The sequence below is a fragment of the Danio rerio genome, chromosome 5 (genome assembly GCF_052040795.2).
Source record: "Danio rerio strain M-AB ecotype USA chromosome 5, GRCz13ab, whole genome shotgun sequence".
Taxonomy (NCBI): domain Eukaryota; kingdom Metazoa; phylum Chordata; class Actinopteri; order Cypriniformes; family Danionidae; genus Danio; species Danio rerio.
This window is the reverse complement of record NC_141025.1, coordinates 68,422,241-68,443,784: the sequence shown is the minus strand read 5'-3', so window position 1 is coordinate 68,443,784 and position 21,544 is coordinate 68,422,241. Positions and strand designations below refer to the sequence as shown.

At 36.6% G+C, this 21,544-nt stretch overlaps 2 protein-coding genes across 12 annotated transcripts in view; one reads left to right on the top strand and one right to left on the bottom strand.

Annotated features, from left to right (window-relative positions):
* Positions 1 to 21,544, bottom strand: part of doc2b (double C2-like domains, beta) — a 408,709-nt gene that overhangs the window by 84,372 nt on the left and 302,793 nt on the right. For 4 of the 10 annotated variants that reach the window (XM_087254531.1, XM_087254532.1, XM_087254533.1 and 1 more), the window contains one exon: positions 5,235 to 5,258. The exons of the other annotated variants lie outside the window; for them this stretch is intronic. In XM_087254531.1, the coding sequence (XP_087110657.1) occupies positions 5,235 to 5,258 (24 nt within the window). The remainder of the gene's footprint in view (positions 1 to 5,234; positions 5,259 to 21,544) is intronic. 10 annotated transcript variants of the gene reach the window in all.
* si:ch211-209a2.2 overlaps positions 1 to 21,544 on the top strand; it is a 142,069-nt gene that overhangs the window by 107,513 nt on the left and 13,012 nt on the right. The window contains exon 8 of one of the 2 annotated variants that reach the window (XR_015492050.1): positions 19,526 to 19,778. The gene's annotated coding sequence lies outside the window, so the exon portion shown is untranslated. Of the gene's footprint in view, positions 1 to 19,525; positions 20,527 to 21,544 lie in introns of those variants that run through there. The other variant, XM_087254638.1, reaches the window with a different exon arrangement.

Sequence of the window (21,544 nt, the reverse complement as noted above, 5' to 3'; positions counted from 1 at the left end):
ATTAAAAGTAGCATGGTAAACAATGTAAGGAGTGCGTCACATGTTGTCATTGCTCAAAAATAAACTAATGTGAATATAAAGCTATCGTGACCCCAGTAAAGCAGGCTAGGCAGAATAGCGCTCTTTACTGATGTTTTGTTGTTAAACTAAATAAAAATCTATATTATTGATGCTGTAAAAGGTTGCGTATGAAATTGAAAATAGTTACTTTTAAATAACTTTTGCCTAATTTCAGTGGCTGAACAACACTTCTGTGCATATAACCCTTTAGTAACACAACAAAATCTACATCAGCTTTGCCTGACTAAAGAGTTTTAAAACAGAACATTACCAGTCCAAAAGAAATATGCTGGCAGCTAGCTTTCTGCAACTCTCACATGGTCACCCACTGAAGCTAAGCAGGGCTGCGCCCTGTCAGTACCTGAATGGGAGACCACATTTGAAAGCTGGGTAGCTGCCGGAAGTAAAGTGTAACCTTATATCACATAAAAAAACATTACAGATTCCCCAGTTTTCCACACATAAATAATGTAAATCCGTTTACAGAAAGAAATGGATGATATTGTGTTTAATATATGTGAACAAGTGTAATAAACTGAGACCATGAATCTATATAGTGTAAAAACAGCCAGTGGAAGATCTAGACATGACCGCACTGATTTAGATGACGCATCTGAAGTCATAATCAAGGGAATTGAATAACTGTCATGGGCAGGGCCAGACGGAATCTGTGGAAGTTTTTTGCTTTTTCTGGGGAGAAGTTTGGTAAAAATCTGTGGATTTCTGCGGAATTGTTTTGGGAGTATCCAGCGGAGTATCATAACTTACACTTTATGTATTAAATAAAAAGTAATAAATTACTGAATAAAAACAGAATAAATTCTGATTTACACATTTACTCAAGTAAATAAACAGAATTTACAATGGGCTAAAAAACTGCAGAAATCTGCAGAATTCTGCGGAAAATCTGCAGAAAATCTGCGGAATTCTGCGCGCGCAGATTCCGTGTGGGCCTAGTCATGGGTAATGCATATTAACAGAAGTACACACACACACAGAAGGATTGGCCTTTCCATAGACACAATGCTTTTTACACTCTATAAACAATATATTCTGTCCTATAACCTGACTTTTGAACACAACCCTCACAAAAAACCTGCACTCTTCATTAAATCAGGGTATTACTATGCTTATTGGGACATTTTGCTATCACACTGTAGGGAATACCTGAACCGCACACACACCCACACACACACTTTCATTCTCTTTCCACATGATTTATGGTCGCGCACAGACAGCTGCTTTGCTCCGTGTCAGACACAGAGATAAATTATTAGCCACAAGGGTGCGAAAGCAATGAATTCATCCTATTCTTCAGTCATGAATGTATGTATGGGGGCGAGACCTGGCTGTACTGAAGAGCATATGCATATAAACACACACCTACTCACATCTGAACAAATGACTGACACACACACAGGTTCTGTATTTTACTGAGAGAAATTACCATTCCGGAGACAAATGTAGCTTTACATACTAACAGAAATCAACCAGACTGAGATTAATTATTCATCATAAATACTGAATAAAAGGCCATTAATAAAGATTATGCTTACATCTGCACATGGGCAAGCACTTAATCTTAATTGAAATTAATCTGTCTTGCCGGTGGAACAATGAGTGAGCCAACAAAAAGGAAAGATGCCAACAGTAGAGGACAAATGCACGCCAGCGTGTGATAATTCACAGAACTGATGTTTTTTGTTTAATTTTTTCTATTTTTAATAATAGACAATATAATGTCATATACTCACTGGCCACTTTATTAGGTAGACCTATCCGTTACTGCTCGTTATCACAAACTTCTAATCAGCCAATCTCATGGCAGCAACTCATTGCATTTAGGCATGTAGACATGGTCAGGATGATCTGCTGCACATCAAACCAAGCATCAGTTTAGAAAAGAAAGGTGATTTAAGTGACTTTGAATGTGGCATGGTTGTTGGTGCCAGACGGGCTGATCTGGGTTTTTCAGAAACTGCTGATCTACTGGGATTTTCAAGCACAACTATCTCTAGGGTTCACAGAAAAAGGTCTGAAAAAGAGAAAATATCCAGTGAGCGGAAGTTCTGTGGGCGCAAATGCCTTGTGGATGCCAGAGAATAGAGGAGAATGGCCAGATTGATTCCAGCTGATAGAAAGGCAACAGTAACTCAAATAACCACTCGTTACAACCGAGATATGCAGAAGAGAATCTCTTAATATACAACACATCGAACCTTGAGCCGGATGAGCTACAGCAGCAGAAGACCACTTCGAATGCCACTCCTGTCAGCGGAGGACAGGAAACTGAGGCAACAATTCACACAGGCACTAAAATTGGACAATAGAAGGTTGAACGTTGCCTGGTCTAATTAGTCTTGATTTCTGCTGCGACATCCGGATGATAAAGTTCACTGTACTCAAATGGCCTCCACAGTCGCCAGGACTCAAACCAATAGAGCACTTTGTGATGTGGTGGAATGGTAGATTCACATCACGGATGTGCAGCTGACAAATCTGCAGCAACTGCGTGATTCTATCACGACAATATGGAACATAATCCCTAAGGAATATTTCCAGTTCCTTGTTGAATCTATGCCACGAAGGATTAAAGCAGTTCTGAGTGCAAAAGGAGGTCCAACTCAGTATTAGTAAGGTATAAATAATAAAGTGACCGGTGAGTGTAAATTAATTCAACCACTCCCATCACATTAATGGGGTATTCAATGAATAAATGTTAACAGAAAAACAAAAGCAGAGTATTAAAAATGAGAGATTAAAAGAAGAAAATCATACAAAATAAGGCAATGGGACTAGTTTATGTTTGATGTAATATATATAGAAAAACACTAAAGAGAGAGCTGGGTACACGGAAAATATTGAATGTAAAAGCTGTTATTCTACACATTAGTCCCATTAGTTGCTAATAATGAGTAATACATTTGATACCGTATTTATAAATCGTTGTTAACTTTAAACAAAGTCCCTTTAAGGATAGTCATTTCACTCTGCGGCCATCTTTGAAACGCCTCTCGGGCAGTATGCTCGGGATTCAGTTTGAATGGGAAAACATCAAATTCTCCAAAACTACTAGCCAAGCTTACAATTACATTTCATATTACGAATAACCAATAAAATTAAACAACAACTGTCTATTTAGATTCAATTCTAAATGTTCGTATCGCACAAAGTCTGCAGAAACTAACATCTGGTCTGATCCCCTCCCACGGAGAATTGTCATTCTATAGCAATCGCTGATTGGATCCTGTACTAGAAGGTGGGCTTTATTCGCCATATAGCGATTGGATCCTGTATTAGAAGGCGGGGCTTCATTCGCCATCTTGACAGTTATGCTTTTTCCCATTCAAAGGTATACGAGTGACCCGTCTTGTGTACTCTAAAGTCTTGGCTTTAAATTCTAATTTATGTTAATTTAACCAACTAACATTTGATTTTAACAATATATCGGTTATAAATCAGTTTTACAAATCTAAAGGTAACAAATGGAATCTTATTTATAAATGTGAAAATTAGTAGAATATAAAAAATTGGTTAAATAAAAAAAAAAAAAACAACATTGTACCATAAGTTTACTAAAACTAAAAATATATAAGTAAATAAATATATATAAGGTTAAAATAATTTAAAATGTATTAATTATTAATAATGTAAAACATTCATGTACAGTATATGAACAGTGAAATATGAGTAATGAAAGTGTTAACCTCCACATCTAGAAAAAAAGAAAGAAAGAAAAAATATATAAATAAATGAATATTTTAAAATTGTATTTTATTGTTTTATTAAATTTAACAATTACATTGTTCAGGTCCTATATGTGTGCAAATACATACATATACTTGCATGTAAAAAAAAAAAAAAAAAAAAAAATATATATATATATATATATATATAACTGATCGCAATACAGTGGTCCCTTGTTTACCGTGAGAATTACATTCTAAAGCTATTCGGCAATAGGCGAAATACACAAAGTAGTCCACTTCATTTTTACAATTATTATAGATGTTTCAAGGCTCTTTATAGACTTTTCTTAGACAGTCATTAACATTTTCACACTTTTCTCTCATTTAAAAAGTCCTTTAGTATGTCTAGAAGTCCAACTTTTTGTGCGATGTTTAACATCTTCCTCTGCCTTTTGGGTGCTACCACAAGTCAAGTGCCTTTGATGGTGCAGAATGTTTCGTCGACATTGTGTGGAGAAAACTTGCAAACAAACTTGTCAATGGCAGGAAAGCGTTTTCTCTCATTAATTGCATGGAAAGAGTTAAATGAAATCATTTATCGATTTGATGCAGATCTTAATACCAGCCATACATGCAAAGCACAAGTATTGTCCTTTAATTCAGTCACGTTCAGCACCTGTCATCCTTGAACCAATCTCCATTATTGTAAGCTGCTTTCTTTTTTGTCTGTTCCATTGCTCCATTTGTTAGATGTTTGCTCCCACTTTCTTTTGCAGTCTAAAGTGCGTCAAATGCACCAAACACCCAATTGGCACCACAGGATGTCTAATCGCATCTTTAATCATAATTTGAATCACATGTAAATCACAAGTGCTTCATCTGCGTCTGCTTACAGCACAGGCTGCAAAACAATGTCCTCCTCTTTCATGTAATGTAATGTTTGTGAGTGCACAGGTGAGAGATCTTTTTTTTCATGTAAAACAATTGCAAACTGAAATAAATCTAATTTGATTATATGGTTTGGAATAGGATGTTTTATGTGATTATTTACATTTTTTTGATTATTTTGCGTTTAAAAGAATGTGCAAAAATGTGCAACTATTTGTTGATTTGTGTGTTGGATTCAGTGATCTCGGAATCGCAAAAAAACTAGGGGGTCTGAAAAAATTTGTGAAACTGCGAGGCCATAAAAAGCGAATTTGTTAAAATATATAAATTGTTAAAATATTGATGTCTGTGATATATTAAATCACTTTAATGTATTACATGATTAAAAAGGGTCATGAATGAATATTTTCTTAGTTCAACTGAGTAGTGGCTTAGACCTGGAAACAGTATTCCATACATCACAACTTAACAAGTAGATAAAGTTTATAATTAATAGCCAATATCTGTTAATCCCTGATATTGGGGTGAATCGAATAAGGGTGAACAGGTCAGGCAGAGGAAATTCAGCTGTAAAGCAGCGAATAAAGAGAAACTTACCTTCTTGTATCTGGGAACAGGAAGCTACGCGGCATCACCATTACAGTTTACAGCATGCAGATCAAGCCATGCAGAGACACAGAGTGCGCATGCAAGAAAGAATAAATAGAAAACAAAAGAGCAGAAAAACAACGTTGACACAAAAGAAAGCATTTATACAGATATAAGACAACACATAAAAGCATGATAGGAAAGGAAAAACAGCATGTGGAAGAGGGAAGGGGAAAAGCAGGCACCCAGGGGGTTTGAGCCACGAGTTCAAAACATACGTGTCCGCTGGTTTCTCAAAATCTAATACATTTGTTTTTTAAATATAGATCTGAATGACTCACTTTTGTAGACAACACAACCCTAAATTTAGCTGTCATGAAGTGATGGAGTGTTCAGAGCTGCATCACTGAAAACATGTAAACGCTGATAGATCAACCCACAATTTTATCTTCGCAGGCTTTCAAGCCCTTCCAGTAAATGCTTTACTTTAACTTCGAAACTGAAGAGTTGTGTTTGAAAGGATAGTTCACCAAAAATGACCTTTCTGTTGAGCTCTAAAGAAGATGTTTTAAAAAGTGAAGTTTATTTATAAACTAATTCCGAGAGGATGCTTATGATTGATCACAGCTGGTCCCGCATCAGCTCACGATTGATTCACCAATCAGATGATTCCTAACTCACTATAAATAACCAGAGTTTTCATATCTCAGTATCTTCGTCTTGAAGAATAACCCCACACCCAACTACCCCTATACTCCCCCTCCTTTTCAGATGGGCAACATGATGGCCCAGTGATTAGCACTGTTGCCTCACAGCAAGAAAGTCTCTGATTAAAGTCTATACTAAACCAGTTGACATATCTGTGTGGAATTTGTTCATTCTCCCAGTGCTCGTGTGGGTTTTCCCAGAGTTCTCCAGTTTCCTCCCACAGTCCAAAAATATGCAACCTAAGTAAATTGAAAATACCAAATTGATACCATAGCCAAGCTCTTAGCAATCGTACATCTCTCCTCTGCCATCCTATATTTGTCATTAGCCAGAAATAAGTCAGGAGTTCATCGAGATCTACCTGAGCTCAAACTCCCCTCTCGCCCTCCAAACGGGAGGGAGCCCAGGGCTTAAGGATCTCATAAGCTCAGGGCTCTTTCCTGCGACAGCATGCCAAACAAGCTTTATTATAAACTATCAGCTAAGTGTGAACTCTTGAAATGTTGGAAAGTTCAATATTAGTAATAATATTGATAATATGTCCTACTATGGAAGCCAATGGCCAAACTTTTTTAAAAATACGTTCTTTTGTGTTGAGGGTGAATAATATGGCAAGTAAATAATCATTTTTTGAGGTGAACTGTCCCTCTTAATACATAAAAGCATGTCATTAAAACACAAAAATCGACTGGGAGAGAAAAAAAAAGCTGGAGGTAGAAGAAGTCAGTCAAATAAAACTTGATGTACCACTTTTGAATGCGTACACTGGCAAATGCATTGGAGGGTCGACACCACGGGCAAAACAAATAATGAGAATGAATATCATTTGATTAAAAAAAGTAGCATGTTAATTTGCTGCCTGGGGGTTCAATTAAGGATCCGTTTATCTAGTTTAATGCTTCATTTCGGTTTAAGCTGCAAGTGTCACATCAAACTCTTGACAAATGTAGCCAAGCAATCCAGAGAGCAGAAAATATTTAGTTGGAGTTACGTGTTTGGTGAACAGATTACAGTTAAACACATTATTTGCTTGCTTAAAACTGTGCTTTCCGTCAATTGGTTTGACTTTATCTAATAGATTCAGAAAGTGTTTTTTGTTTTCCCAAAAATTTACTCACACACACTTGTATATGTGGTTTATGAGGACTCTCTATAGATGTTATGTATTTTATACTGTAAATACAGCTTATTATACACTAACTCTATACCCAAACCCCAACCTTCACAAAAAAACATTTTTAAATTGGGACTGTTAAATAACCACATTAATTATGATTTTTAAAGGGGTGGTCCAGAGTGTATTTTTAAGGCTTGGACTTGTTTATAAGATGCAAAGCAATGTGTGCTCATGCTTCATTTGTAGAAAATCACATAATTTTTTCATGAATCTTACCTTAATTATAGACTGCCACTCAGCTGACATGAAAATGACCATAATATTTCCTAGTTCCTCCGAAAGGCCCGTCCTCAAGAGGCTCTAATTGTTAACATGTGCTAACATAATAATCTGCTAATGTTTACAGCGGTTATGAATTTGTTGCTAAATTGTCAAACAGCATTTCTCTTTATTTACATTCTTGTTTACGTCCTCACTACAACATACCGTTAACTCTAAAAACTGTGCCAGTAGTTGATAAATTTTAACAACAACAACAACAACAACAAAAAATGTTTACAGGTAGTGGCTCACAATCTACAGCTTCTGCTAATATGGTTGGAGCTGCTCCTTCTTTGAGGAGTTTTAAGCCGAATCCAGCACTGAAGTGGGAGAGATTCTGGAAGTTCTCCTTTGTCAAATGCTAGCTATATCTGTTTTATAATTCTCTGGAATATAATTCAAATTAAACTGTAGGCACTTCTCTCTTTTTGTCGGGTCCTTTGGAAGCCCAAAAACAGAAACAGAAGAAGCTCTGTGGAAATAGCAGCGATTGGACGTCAGTGGAGCTTTCTCTGCTATAACATTGCAGCGCCTTTGGCCACGGCCCTTCGCTGCACATAGTGAATGCACGCAGGGATTAATTTGTGCCAGAACACGCCAGATTCGGAACCTCTTACATCTGATCCGGCATCTCATTTTACCGATCCCCCTCCTCAACTGCCCTGCACCACGTCTGCTGTTCTCTTTCACTTTCATCTGCACAATCAGTGCTTCTAAACTAGACTTACAGAGGCATTTTGACCATTTTTGAAATTGGACTTTTCTTGACTTGTGTACATTTCATTCTAACATTGTAATTTTACTAAAATTACAAAATAGTTCAGAGTGTTTCTACCTGAAATGCTCTTAAAGGTCAAACTGACCTTTTGATGGCTACTTTTTCCTCTGTCTCTGATTAGATATGCCTCCGTTGCCTAGCAACTTTCCACTAACGAGGACATAGCATTCTGATAGCTAACCATAAGTTTACTTCAGACATGTCTTTCACACTTTCAAAAACAATATTCTCACTGTTGTGAAAAATATTTACTCTCCCGCTTGCTAAGGTGAAATAAGCGGTTGGTCTAGTAACTCGTACACAATTGTAATCAACATATATAACTTACAGTTGAAGTCAGAATTATTAACCCCACTGAATTATTAGCTCCCCTGTTAATTTTTTTCACCAATTCCTGTTTAATGGAGAGAAGATTTTTTAACACATTTCTAAACATAATAGTTTTAATAACTGATTTCTAATAACTGATTTATTTTATCGTTGCCATGATGAAAGTAAATCATATTTTACTAGATATTTTAAGACACTTCTATACAGCTTAAAGTGACATTTAAAGGCTTGACTAGGTTAATTAGGTTAACTGGGCAGGTTAGGTTAATTAGGCAAGCTATTGTATAATGATGGTTTGTTCTGTAGACTATAGTTCATTAAAAAATAAAGTTTAAAGGGGTTTAATTATATCAACCTTAAAATGGGTTTTAAAAAAAATTAAAGCTGCTTTTATTCAAACCAAAATAAAACAAATAAGACTTTCTCTAGAAGAAAAAATATTATCAGACATACTGTGAAAATTTCCTTGCTCTGTTAAACATCATTTGGGAAATATTTAAGAATATAAAAGAAAAAAGGAGGTTTAATAATTCTGCCTTCAACTGTAAATCATACTTTTATGGTAATGAATTTATAAAATATGACAACATTCAAAGCTTGATTCTAAAATCTCAATAAAAACTTTGAATGTAAATGTAAATAATTATTGAAAAATGAATTCGGTACACAGCACAAAATGCTTTTCTTCTCGTTTCTAGTCCAAATATTTAACAATTCTTAAATCATGTAGCATGTTCTAGACAAGCAAAAAATGTTTTCTCATTTTATGAAATAAATGTCAAAATCTCCTTGATTCATGAATTTTTTGCTATTTGGACTAGCAACATCACACAAAAAATGCTATGTAAGTAAAGCCCTTTTCTGCAGTAAATACTCTAATATAACTATATAAATGCCATTCTAGTAGTCATAAAATTCTGGCAGCTCCATTGTTAAATAAGTAGAGATCTTGATATACACTACCTGACACAAGTCTATTAAAGTTTTAGGAACAACAAATAATAACTTGACTTCTAATTGATCAGTTGGTATCACAAGTGGATAAAATATGTATGATGTATGATGAAATATGTAAAATAAAATATGATCATGCCTTGATTTTAATTAGTTAATTAAGACAGTAAGGTCTGACTTTGCTTATACAAAAGTCTTGTCATTTAACAGAAATAATGTACAGAATAGAATATAAAGTCATGCTGCAGTGGAAAAACAATTAATATTGTGTATGACTCCCATGAGGTTGGAGGACTGCATCCAAAGATCTCTGCAATGACTCAAATAATTTATTGATAAAGTCATCTGGAATGGCAAAGAAAGCATTCTTGCAGGGCTCCCAGAGTTCATCAAGATTCTTTGGATTCATCTTCAATGCCTCCTCCTCCATCTTTCCCCAGACATGCTCAATAATGTTCATTTGAGGTAACCAGGCTGGCCAATCCTGGAGCACCTTGACCTTCTTTGCTTTCAGGAATTTTTGATGTGGAGGCTGAAGTATAAGGATCAGCGCTGTGGTTTGTAATGTAATGGGCAGCACAAATGTTTTGATACGTCAGGCTGTTGATGTTGACATCCACTCTGCAGATCTATTGCACGCCCCCATACTGAATGTAACCCCAAACCATGATTTTTCCTTCACCAAACTTGACTGATTTCTGTGTGAATCTTGGGTCCATGCGGGTTCCAATAGGTCTTCTGCAGTATTTGTGATGATTGGGATGCAGTTCAACAGATAACTGATCAGAAAAATCAACCTTCTGCCACTTTTCCAAATGATCAACTAAAAGTCAAGTTACTATTTGTTTTTTGTTTAAATACACTCACCAGCAATTTTGAATGCATATGTTCAACTGCTTGAAAATGTATTAGCCAATAATATGGAAGCAGCTAAATTCATTCAGACATGGTCAAGATGATTTGCTGAAGTTTAAACCTAGCAGGATGAAATCCTAGTATCAGAAAACCTAATATCAGAATGAGGAAGAAAGCTGATTTAAGCGACTTTAAACATAGCGAAGATGTTGATGCTATGTTAAGCTGAGGCCTGTGCAATTTAGCTGGATTAGCCTGCTAGCCAGTTAAAGTTCAGTTTAGTTTGCAGTTACCATGCAGGTACCATGAAGGTATCTCAGCTTAACTCAGCTGCTCCGTATACAAAGTCATTCATTCATTCATTCATTCATTCATTCATTCATTCATTCATTCATTCATTCATTCATTCCTTTTCCTTTAGCTTAGTCCCTTATTTAGCAGGGGACACAGCGGAATGAACCGCCAACAATGTTTTATGCAATGGATGCTCTTCCAGCCGCAACCCAGCACTGCAAAACACCCATACACACTCACATTCACATGTACTCATACACTATCGCCAATTTTGTTTACCCAATTCACCTATAGCGCACCAGGAAACCCATGCCAACACGAAGAGAATATGTACACACAATGCCTCACACTAAAATGCCAACTGGCCCAGCCATGACTCAAACCTGCAACCTTCTTGCTGGGAGGCAACAGTGCTAACCACCAAGTCACCTTGTTGCCCTATACCAGGGGTGTTCAAACTCGGTCCTAGAGGGTCAGTGTTCTGAAAAGTTTAGTTCCAAGCCTAATCAAACACACCCAAACCAGCTAATCAAGCTTTTACTAGATATACTACACTGAAAAAAATGATTCAAGGATGATTCCTTGGATTTACTAACTTTTTTTAAGTTAAGGGGTTGTAAACTATTTATTTAAGCTGATTTTAAACAAACAAATTAAGTTGAACATTACTAAATTTAAGTTTTTTGTTTAAATTCAACACAAATAAATAGTTTGCAACAACTTTGCAGACAGCTTTTTTTTCAGTGTAGAAACTTCCTGGCAGGTGTGTTGAGGCAAGTTGGAGGTACAGTAAACACCAGCCGTCCATGAGTTTGGACACACCTGCCCTATACCGAGTCAACCAAACTAAACTAAAACTTCACTACTAAGATTTTAACACACAACCATCAAAGATTGCTCCAAAAGAGACAAACAGACATGATGGCAATTTCATTGCTTCTTTTAGAGCTGGTGATTTTAGGGATTTTGACTCACAACATAACATTTGTGCCAAAATTCGAAACATAGAAAGGGTTAAATGCTCAAAAGCATTTTGAGGCCATGGCACATTTAAAAAGAAAGAAAGAAACGACCTACGACCACAAATCACAGGGTCAACATGTACATAATGAGACGTGCAGAGTGTGTTCAGTGACATCTCAGTAATGCGCGCACAGGTTGGTGACCTCCTCTCGCTCTGGTGTTGATGTGCCGCCATCCTCATTTTACACCACAGAGGAGCCCTCCTGCCGAGCCCGTAACCCCTGTACATCTGGAGCTAATAAGGATGACCCTTTCAAAACCGTCAGCTCCACGGAGAGAATGAGCAGATCACAGACAGGTAACTTTAATTGAGTTGATGGGATGGGAACATTGGGCTGACGGTGACCGAGCCCTGGGAAAATGGCGACGGGTGAAGCGTGCCGCTGAATTGGAGTCAGAGAAATGGAGGGGGGGGTTCTGTCATTTGGAAAGACCGTGCTGCACGTTAAGGTCGAAGCAGATGTGTCCTTGTGTGACACGCGGTATGAGCAATATGTGCTCTGAAATGGATCTTGGAAGGCACCTTTGCGAGGGGTGAAGGAACGAACGGTTACATTCCTCTCACGTGTGTCTGTCCAGAAGGACGAATGGCTCGGCACTTAGAAAACGGTGAAATGTTATTCTGATAAATGACTTCACTGGCAACAGATGTCTACTTGTGGATGGTAGATATTTTGGTTTATAACAGTTCCTAACAGTCCAAGGGTGATGATGTACAGTCAAGCAATGATTTTCAGTGAATGTGGAGTGGGTGCTACTTATAATTGTGCTTATCAGGAGTATTGCAATATTAGGAGTTGAGGAACACACTGACATCAATCTAAAGAGAGATTGACATCTGAAAGGAAAAAAAAAATATTTTAAAGTGCACCTATGATAAAAAAATCATCTTTTGTAAGCTGTTTGGACATAACTGTGTGTAGGTATATTGTGTCATATTAGGGTGAAATAAAGACAAGTTTCTTTTTTTAATGTCCTGACATTGAAATAGGATCCAAATCCCTCCCATTTTGAGGCCCACCGCAATGTGACATAGGAGTGTGGTTTTCTCGGCCCACCGAATTGATTCACAGCCGCATTTGTCTCTATAGCAAGGTGTATAATCATATCCGCAAAACAGGACGAGTGCAAAGCAACTGGGATTAAAAGATCTGTTCAGCTCACTGATCATCAGCACCCCCAGAATCAGTTTGAAGTTTAAAACGTTTTTAAAACAGTGCATGTTTGTAATAAATACAGTAAAATTGCTACGTAATTCATCACCACAGCCACATAGTGTCAATACAATTATAAGAAGATGCTACAATCCTGGTTTGTGGACTTAAATTTATTTTGTACATTAACATTACGAATATCCATACAGCAGTGTATATTAAAGTGTATCCTGTCACGTTTGCCGTGCAAAAAAACTGCAAAGCTAAACGTGTGTTTTCTGCTATAACAATTTTGTGTGGGACTCATTGTTGCAGAAAGGCTTGAATTCACTTCACAACAAATACTTCAAATAACCGTTGGGTAAGTTCATACTGTAGTTAGGGAGATCTGCTTCATTATTGTCTGTCACTGTGCTGTTTATCTACGTAAAGGCTACACGCTATGATATGCATGTGGGAATGGTGGGCGGGGAGAACTAGCAAATTTGCATTAAAGGCACAGGCAATAAAAACAGCAACAATATCCAGATAGTTAAAATTTAGATTTTAAAAGCTATAATATATAATCGGATTGGTTTTTTGAGCTGATACTTTACAGACACATTCTGGAGACAAAAGATTTAAAGATTTAAATTAAAAAAGGGGTAAAATATGTGCCCTTTAAAGGAGCATTATTATGCTCTTTTACAGTCTTGACTTTGCTTGGTGGTTTGAAAAGGTGAATTATTTATTGCATATATTACATTATTACAACACTTGACTCCCCAGCCTGACAAAAACGGCTCAATTAGTTGGCCCACTTTGTGACATCATAACAATGGTGTAGTCCAAACGAGCTGTTCTTTGTAGTTCTTAAAAGTGATTTGTTTAAAAACAAAATATCTCCCTTAAGAGTGGACTTTGAGATTTGTAAGTTTGTAGATGTTTTTATGCCCAAACATATTAGACACTAAATAAATTCATGAATTGAAAAAGCATAATTGGACCCCTTGAATGAAAACATATATATAAATATAAATAAATATATATATATATATATATATATATATATATATATATATATATATATATATATATATATATATATATATATATATATATATATATATATATTTTTTTTTTAAACCAAGTTAAGTCAAGCATCTTTATGCGATTCTGAAGTCAGATCATAGTTTCAGTAGTCATGTCAAATCAGAATAACTAAATTTATGGAGCATAAATTTACAACATAAAATTCATACATGCACAGCGCAATTCACATTTACAAAATCCATTTATAAAATCAAATCACATATAAACAAAATTCATAAATACAACTCCTGAATTTGTGTATTTTATTATCGTATTTTGAATTTCTAAATTGTGTATTTATGAATGTTGATTTGAACTTATGAATAGGGTTTGTGTATTTATGAATTGTGTGTTGAATTTGTGAATTAGCTTTGTGTATTTACGAATCCTGTTTGGAATTTACGAATCAAATTTGTGTATTTTTGAATCGCGTTTTAAATTTACGAATTGGATTTGTGTATTCTTAAATTGTGTTTTGAACTTATGAACTGGAATTGTAAATTGTGTTGTGGATGTATGAATTTTATTTTGTAAATGTTTTACTTTTGAGGCTGATCTAATTCCATACTAAATCCGGATATTATCATCTCAAAAACATTACAAGAATTAGATGCTTTGTTTCAAGTGAGAAACTTGTACGCACATTTATCACCAGCAGGATGGATTACTGGAATGAACTCCTCAGACCATGTGACCAGCTCACAAGGGTCGGTAATCACACTACTTGCTAAAGCCTAATTTATACTTCGGTGTGGAGTGATCGGCGTGACCCACAGCGCATGCAATGCGTGTAGCCGTGCATTTATACTTCTGCACACGGTTTGTGTTGCTCTGCAATAACACTTCAGAAACGCTAGCTGGCTGTAGTGTTTATGTTTCTCTGTGTTGAGTTTCTTTGCTGGTGTTTTGTTTTTTCTGAATGCTACATTTACGTACAAGTGGCCCAAACTTGCTCTTTTTGAAGAGGGAATCGGTGGACGTGCAACAACTTTAATCATAAGGTAAACACAAAACAACAGTTTGCATCTAGTTCTCACTTTCACCCACACTCGTCAGTGCTACTAAGCAGACCAATCACAGAGCTTGCGCTATCCGACGATGCAACATGCATTTACATTTTTAGAGAGGTGCGCGTCAGCGTCGCCGACAGCCATGTCGAGGGCTATGCGAACACGCGTAGGCTGAGTCAGAGCACATGCGTGCGATTGATGCTGAAGTATAAATCAGCCTTAAGGATGATGAGTAATGCTCAATAAATCTCCATTTCCATGCACATGTCCATCATATCAGCAACATGACACAAATTAATTCCATTAAAGTTACAAGCTGTAAATATGCTTCAATCACAAAGTGACAGCAAACGTGATGTCAGCAGAGTAATCTCCATATAAACACCAGCAGGCGAATTCCTGTTAAGGCAAATGTTTTAGCGTGATGGTTCTGCTCTGATTACAAATACCCCATTATCTGTATTTCTGGATGTGTAAACCCCTGTAATCCCTCACGCGCTCTGATGGCGCATGTCTCTGGATCTGTGCTTATCGCAGAATACCAACACACTCACCCCGACACCCCACCTCCACTCATATCCAACCACCTGCAACACTCATTCCACAATAAAACATTACTTTCTGTATTGATCGTGTGCTCATATTAGATACAGTCAGGCCTTTCTAACCATGTTAGCCACACATGCTACACACAGTCTGAACAGCCAATGGGAACCAGAAATATTAGACATGTTAGAATTGCAGACAGTGTCATCAGATGAATTGCAAATTATTTGCTTTGTTCTAAAGCAGAGGCTTCATCTGTTACAGTAATGCATTGTTTCTTGGTTTGGTTCTATTTGCAAAAAAATTTGTGTTAATGAAAATCACTTGTGCTTCTGTCCTCTCATTGGTCAAAGTGAACATTTGCTTCGCTGAGATATTGTGGTTTTTCTGTATATGTTGTGAGACTTGTGAATTGACCTTATTCTAAAATGCAGAAGTGCGCACTGTTTTCGCGATTGTCTTAGAACTTCCGATTCAGTCGCCTATGGGAGAAATGACTAGGAATAATAAACGGCAGAAAATGGTCAAACTGCTTGCTCTACAAACAAATGTTGGCATGACTTTACAGACCATGTAAAATAATATAATAAAAAAATATCAAATTGCAACATCAAGCAGCGTAACGAGCAGTTTTTAACGTCAAAAAATGAATGGAAGTGAATGAGACCGGAAGTCTCGAGCCAAAAAAATTCAAATGTCAGCGCCCCCTCGTCGGCGGAGAATAAGGTGAATAGGTATGTGGCCATAATTTTCACTCTATTCTCTTTAAAAAGACATCTAGAATTTATAGAGTCAGAGGCTAAAATCATGGCTTCATGAAGATAACAATTTTGCAATGTATAGAGAAGAGTCTTGTTGATTCCAGTTGTAAGAGCAACAAATAATAACTTGACTTCTAGCTGATCATTTGGAAAAATGGCAGAAGGTAGATTTTTTTGATGAATCATTTGTTGAACTGCATCCCAAACATCACAAATACTACAGCTATCCTTTCATGAACAGCCAATAGGAACCAGATATATCAGACATGTTAGAATTGAAGCCACTGTCAGATGAATTGCAAATCATTTGCTTTGTTCTAAAGCAGAGGCTTCATCTGTTACAGTGATGCATTGTTTCTTGGTTTGGTTCAATTTGCAACATTTCAAGAAAACCTGTGTTAATGAAAGTCACATGTGCATTTGTCCTCTCATTGTCATCAGAGTGAATGTTTGTCATTGGTCAGAGTGAACGTTTGCTTCGCTGAGATATTGTGGATTTTCTGTGGATGTTGTGAGACTTGTGTATAGGTATGTAGCCTTCATTTTCACTTTATTATATTTAAAAAGACATCTACAATTGATAGAGTCAGAGGCTACAATCATGGCTTCATCGAGATAACATTTTTGCAATGTATAGAGAAGAGTCTTGTTGATTCCAGTTTTAAGAGCAACAAATAATAACTTGACTTCTAGCTGATCATTTGGAGAAGTGGCAGAAGATAGATTTTTCTGATGAATTATCTGTTGAACTGCATCCCAAACATCATAAATACTACAGTTATCCTTTCATAAACAGCCAATAGGAACCAGATATATCAGACATGTTAGAATTGAAGCCACTGTCAGATGAATTGCAAATCATTTGCTTTGTTCTAAAGCAGAGGCTTCATCTGTTACAGTGATGCATTGTTTCTTGGTTTGGTTCTATTTGCAACACTTCAAGAAAAATTGTGTTTATGTAAGTCAAATGTGAGGACATCTGTCCTCTCATTGTCATCAGAGTGAATGTTTGCTTCGCTGAGATATTGTGGTTTTTCTGTAGATGTTGTGATACTTGCGTATAGGTATGTAGTCTTCATTTCCATTCTTTTATCTTTATGACATCTAGAATTTATAGAGTCAGAGGCTACAATCATGGCTTCATCGAGATAACATTTTTGCAATGTATAGAGAAGAGCAATTACATCACATTTCATAATTGAGGAGCCAATAAATTTACAATATAATTATTAGTTTTTCTGTTTGCAGATTACTACAAGTCACACAGTACACTACCTGATAAAAAGTCTTGTCGTTGATCCCAGTTGTAAGAGCAGCAAATAATAACTTGACTTCAAGTTAATCATGGAAAAGTGGCAAAAGGTTGATTTTTCTGATCAATGGTGTGTTGAATTGCATCCCATTCATCACCAATACTGCAGAGAACCTATTGGAACCCAAACGGTCCCGAGATTGTCTAAATGAACAGGAGTGTCCAAATGTACAAATCTACATTTGTTTACAGTTTGGGCTACTTATCAGAACTATGAGAATATTCGGCCCGACAATTTTTAATTGGACAAACATTTTTTAGTCTTATGCCTTACCCAGAATATAAAAACACATATAGATCATTTACTTTAATCATTACTATTGGACTGTGAAGAGACTTTCAACCAGCACAACCAAAAAGGTTTCTGAAGGCAATCCCCTACTGTGAATTGAACATAAAACAATAAAGTTAATCCCCCCCCCCCCCAAAAAAGTGTAGAACTGTGTTGTTTCAACTCATTTTAAATAAGTAGTTTGAACAAACAACAAACATTTTTACATTTTTTTGAGTGTATGTTTTATACAAACATAACAGGAAAGTTATGCAGGACAAATTCCTTGACCCAGCGCTGTCCGTGGTGCTGAATATGCTTGGGTTATACTACAGGAATCTTATATCCTGATAACAATAGTACATTTTCTGTTAAATGTAATCAATTATAATAGTCTACAAATATTAACCATATGAAAAGGACTATTTCTTTCTTTTTTATTAAAAAAATGTAAAATGATAAACAGAAACGAATGATTGCTGGTCTAACATAAAACATTGCTAAATAATATGTTAACATAACAATTTGCTTTCAAGCCTTCAACTTTCTCATTATGCTTTGAATTCGTTTTGCCTGCATTCATGTGGCGATGTGTTAAATTGCAGTCATTCAAATGACATGAAATTTGTACTTCGATCTACTGGGATTTTCATGCACAAACATCTCTAGGGTTTAAAGAGAATGGTTTGAAAAAAGAGAAAATATCCAGTGAGTGGCAGTTCTGTGGGTGCAAATGCCTTGTTGATGACCAGAGGTTAGAGGAGAATGGCCAGACTGGTTCGAGCTAATAGAAAGGCAACAGTAACTCAAATAACCACTTGTTACATCTGAGGTATGTAAAAGAGCATCTCTGAAAACACAACACGTTTAACCTTGAGGCAGATGGGCGACTGCAGCAGTAGACCACACCGGGTGACACTCCTGTCAGCTGAGAACAAGAAACAGAGGCTACAATATGCACAGGCTCACCAAAATTGCACAATATTAGATTGGAAAAACATTGCCTGGTCTGATGAGTCTCGAATTCTGCTGCGACATTCAGATGGTGGAGTCAGAATTTGATGTTAACAACATGAAAGCATGGATCCATTCTGCTTTGTATCAACGGTTCAGGCTGGTTGTGGTGGTGTAATGGTCTGGGGGATAATTTTTGACACACTTTGGGCCCATTAGTACCAAATGAGCATCGTGTCAACGCCACAGCCTACCGGGGTATTGTTGCTGACCATGTCTATCTCTTTATAACCACAGTGTAACCATCTTCTCATGGCTACTTCTAGCAGGATAACGCGCCATGTCATAAAGCTTAAATCATCTCAGACTGGCTTCTTGAACATGACAATGAGGTAACTGTAGTCAAATGGCCTCCACATTCACTAGAGCTCAATTTAATTGAGCACCTTAGGGATGTGGTGGAAGGGAAGATTCGCATCATGGATGTGCAGCCGACAAATCTGCAGCAACTGCGTGATGCTATCATGTCAATATGGACCAAAACTCCTGAGGAATATTTCCAGTACCTTGTTGAATCTAAGCCACGAAGGATTAAGGCAGTCTTGAAGGCAAAAGGGGTCCAACCTGGTACTAGTAAGGCGTACTTAATAAAGTGGCCAATGAGTGCACATTGTCATAATAATCATCCTTAACAAATTGAGTATGTTTTTGCCATGCTATGAATTGAACTGACAGGTGATGTGCCGCTGACACTAGCTCACTCTTTTATCAACAGCGTTTCTCTGATCTCTGTTTATGTAACGCACAAGCTTTGTTAATTCCTCCAATCCTCTCTCTTTAGACTGCACAGAATGTCAGTATTGTGTCTGAAGCCTGTCAGATTAATGGCCGGCATGACGTGATGGAGTGAGGCCTGAAACCGGTTCTCCAGAGCTCAAGAAGAGCCCAGTGACAGCGGGAGGTTGATTGACGGCAGAGCTTAAGTATTCCACGCCTGCATCTGTTTCCATTGCTCTTTATAAAGGCACAGCATGAGCTCCGTCAGTGAACTGTGTTCTCAGCTACATTTACTAAACTAAATCAGCCACATTCAGGTGAGCTTCAAAAAGATTGTATGCACCTACAATCCCCTTTGAAATCAAATCTGAAGTTTTTTTTATGGCTCTGGTATCAGCATGTTAGTGTCAAGGTAGAATGTTTAAATGGAAAAATAAAACAATGTGTCATTATTTACTCACCTTCAACTGTTTCCAAACCTTTATCAGTTTATTTTTTCTGTTTAATATAAAAAAAGATATTCTGAATAATGTAACCCTCTGGGGTCAGAGGTTATTTTGGGGCCCCTAAGATGTTTTGACATGCCCTGACATGTGTGCTTATTTCAGCTATTTATTATTAAAATATTAGAAAAAAAATATTTTAAATAAGGACCAAAAAAAATTACACTGAATGGGCCTGAACAACACTTTTTCAGTAACCAGTCTTGTAGAATATTTACTTTACAATTATGCGAAAATTATTTTCACATAGAAGAAAACATTACAATGATTTACATTTTGTAAAGTCAGTTTTTTGGGTCAGCACAGCTGTATGCATGGCAGTGACAACTACTATGATGAATTCACACATGGAGAGACAAAAGACACTCCCCCACTGGCTAATGTTCACCCATCAAGTGCATTGTAAAGCTGCAAAAGCTAGCCCAAACTATTTTTAAATGCTTGTTGTATTACTTGCTGTATTATGACCATGTAAACACTATGAGTAAACAATGTATGTGCACTAACAACATACACAATGCACAAAATATATTTGAAATGCTATAAAATGTACTTGTGCATTAATTCACCACTTAATAATCATTTTTCAATGACTCTAAAGCTGCGTCCCAAATGGCACACTATACACTATGCACTCATCCACTATGTACTTATGCACTTACACACTCAACAGGATAGTATATGTTTGTTGTGGCGTCCTAAATGGCACACTAATGTTTTTTTACTAAGCTGAAATTCAAACCGTTTCCCTGATGACATTTGACGGTTGCCAAATCAGTGAAATAAACAAACGAATTATCAAATAATACCTGCCGTGAGTATTGCCACATTCACCATCGGGAGGCGCTATAATCACTCTCGTAGGAGAATTTTGCTTTCACCATCCAAAATAAATAAAGTTATTCAACATGTGCGTCTGATAGCTCCGCCCCTTCCGCTACGTAAGTAAACCTGCGGTCGTTGAGTGCGTAAAGTGTCCATCATTACACACTTCATTTTAGCGGCTGAATGAGGGCATCATCCGGGTAATTAAAGTGCACTTATTACTTTTAGAGTTTTCAGTGTGAACACACTACTTACACTATTTATACTATAAAATGGCGTAGAATAGTGCATAAGTATGCGATTTGGGACGCAGCTTAAGACACCAATAGCCAAACAAACCAATAGCCAACAAAATCCAAAGTAGGGAATCAATAGTTAAAAGCCAGTTTCCAGCTTTCTTCAAAATACCAGTTGTTGTGTTCATCAGAATATGTTTAATTCTGTATAGTATTGGACTACAACTGACTTTCCTCTGCTGTAAAAATGAGTATCAGTAACTGACTGCCAAAATCTACTTAGCATTTCAAGGTAACGGCATGACAAAATTAGACTAATTTGGACAGTCATGCCAAAAATGAGTTGTTCGCTTAAAATTTAAGGTAAAACATGCAGGATTATTAACTTTATTTATTAATAATGAGTGATAAATGTAATATTTTATTCCCCCTGACCCTGTTTTGATTTGAAGTAAACAAAGTTGGGAAGTCTGTGTTTACTTGTGTTTAACTATAACACAATCTTTGCGATTTAATAAT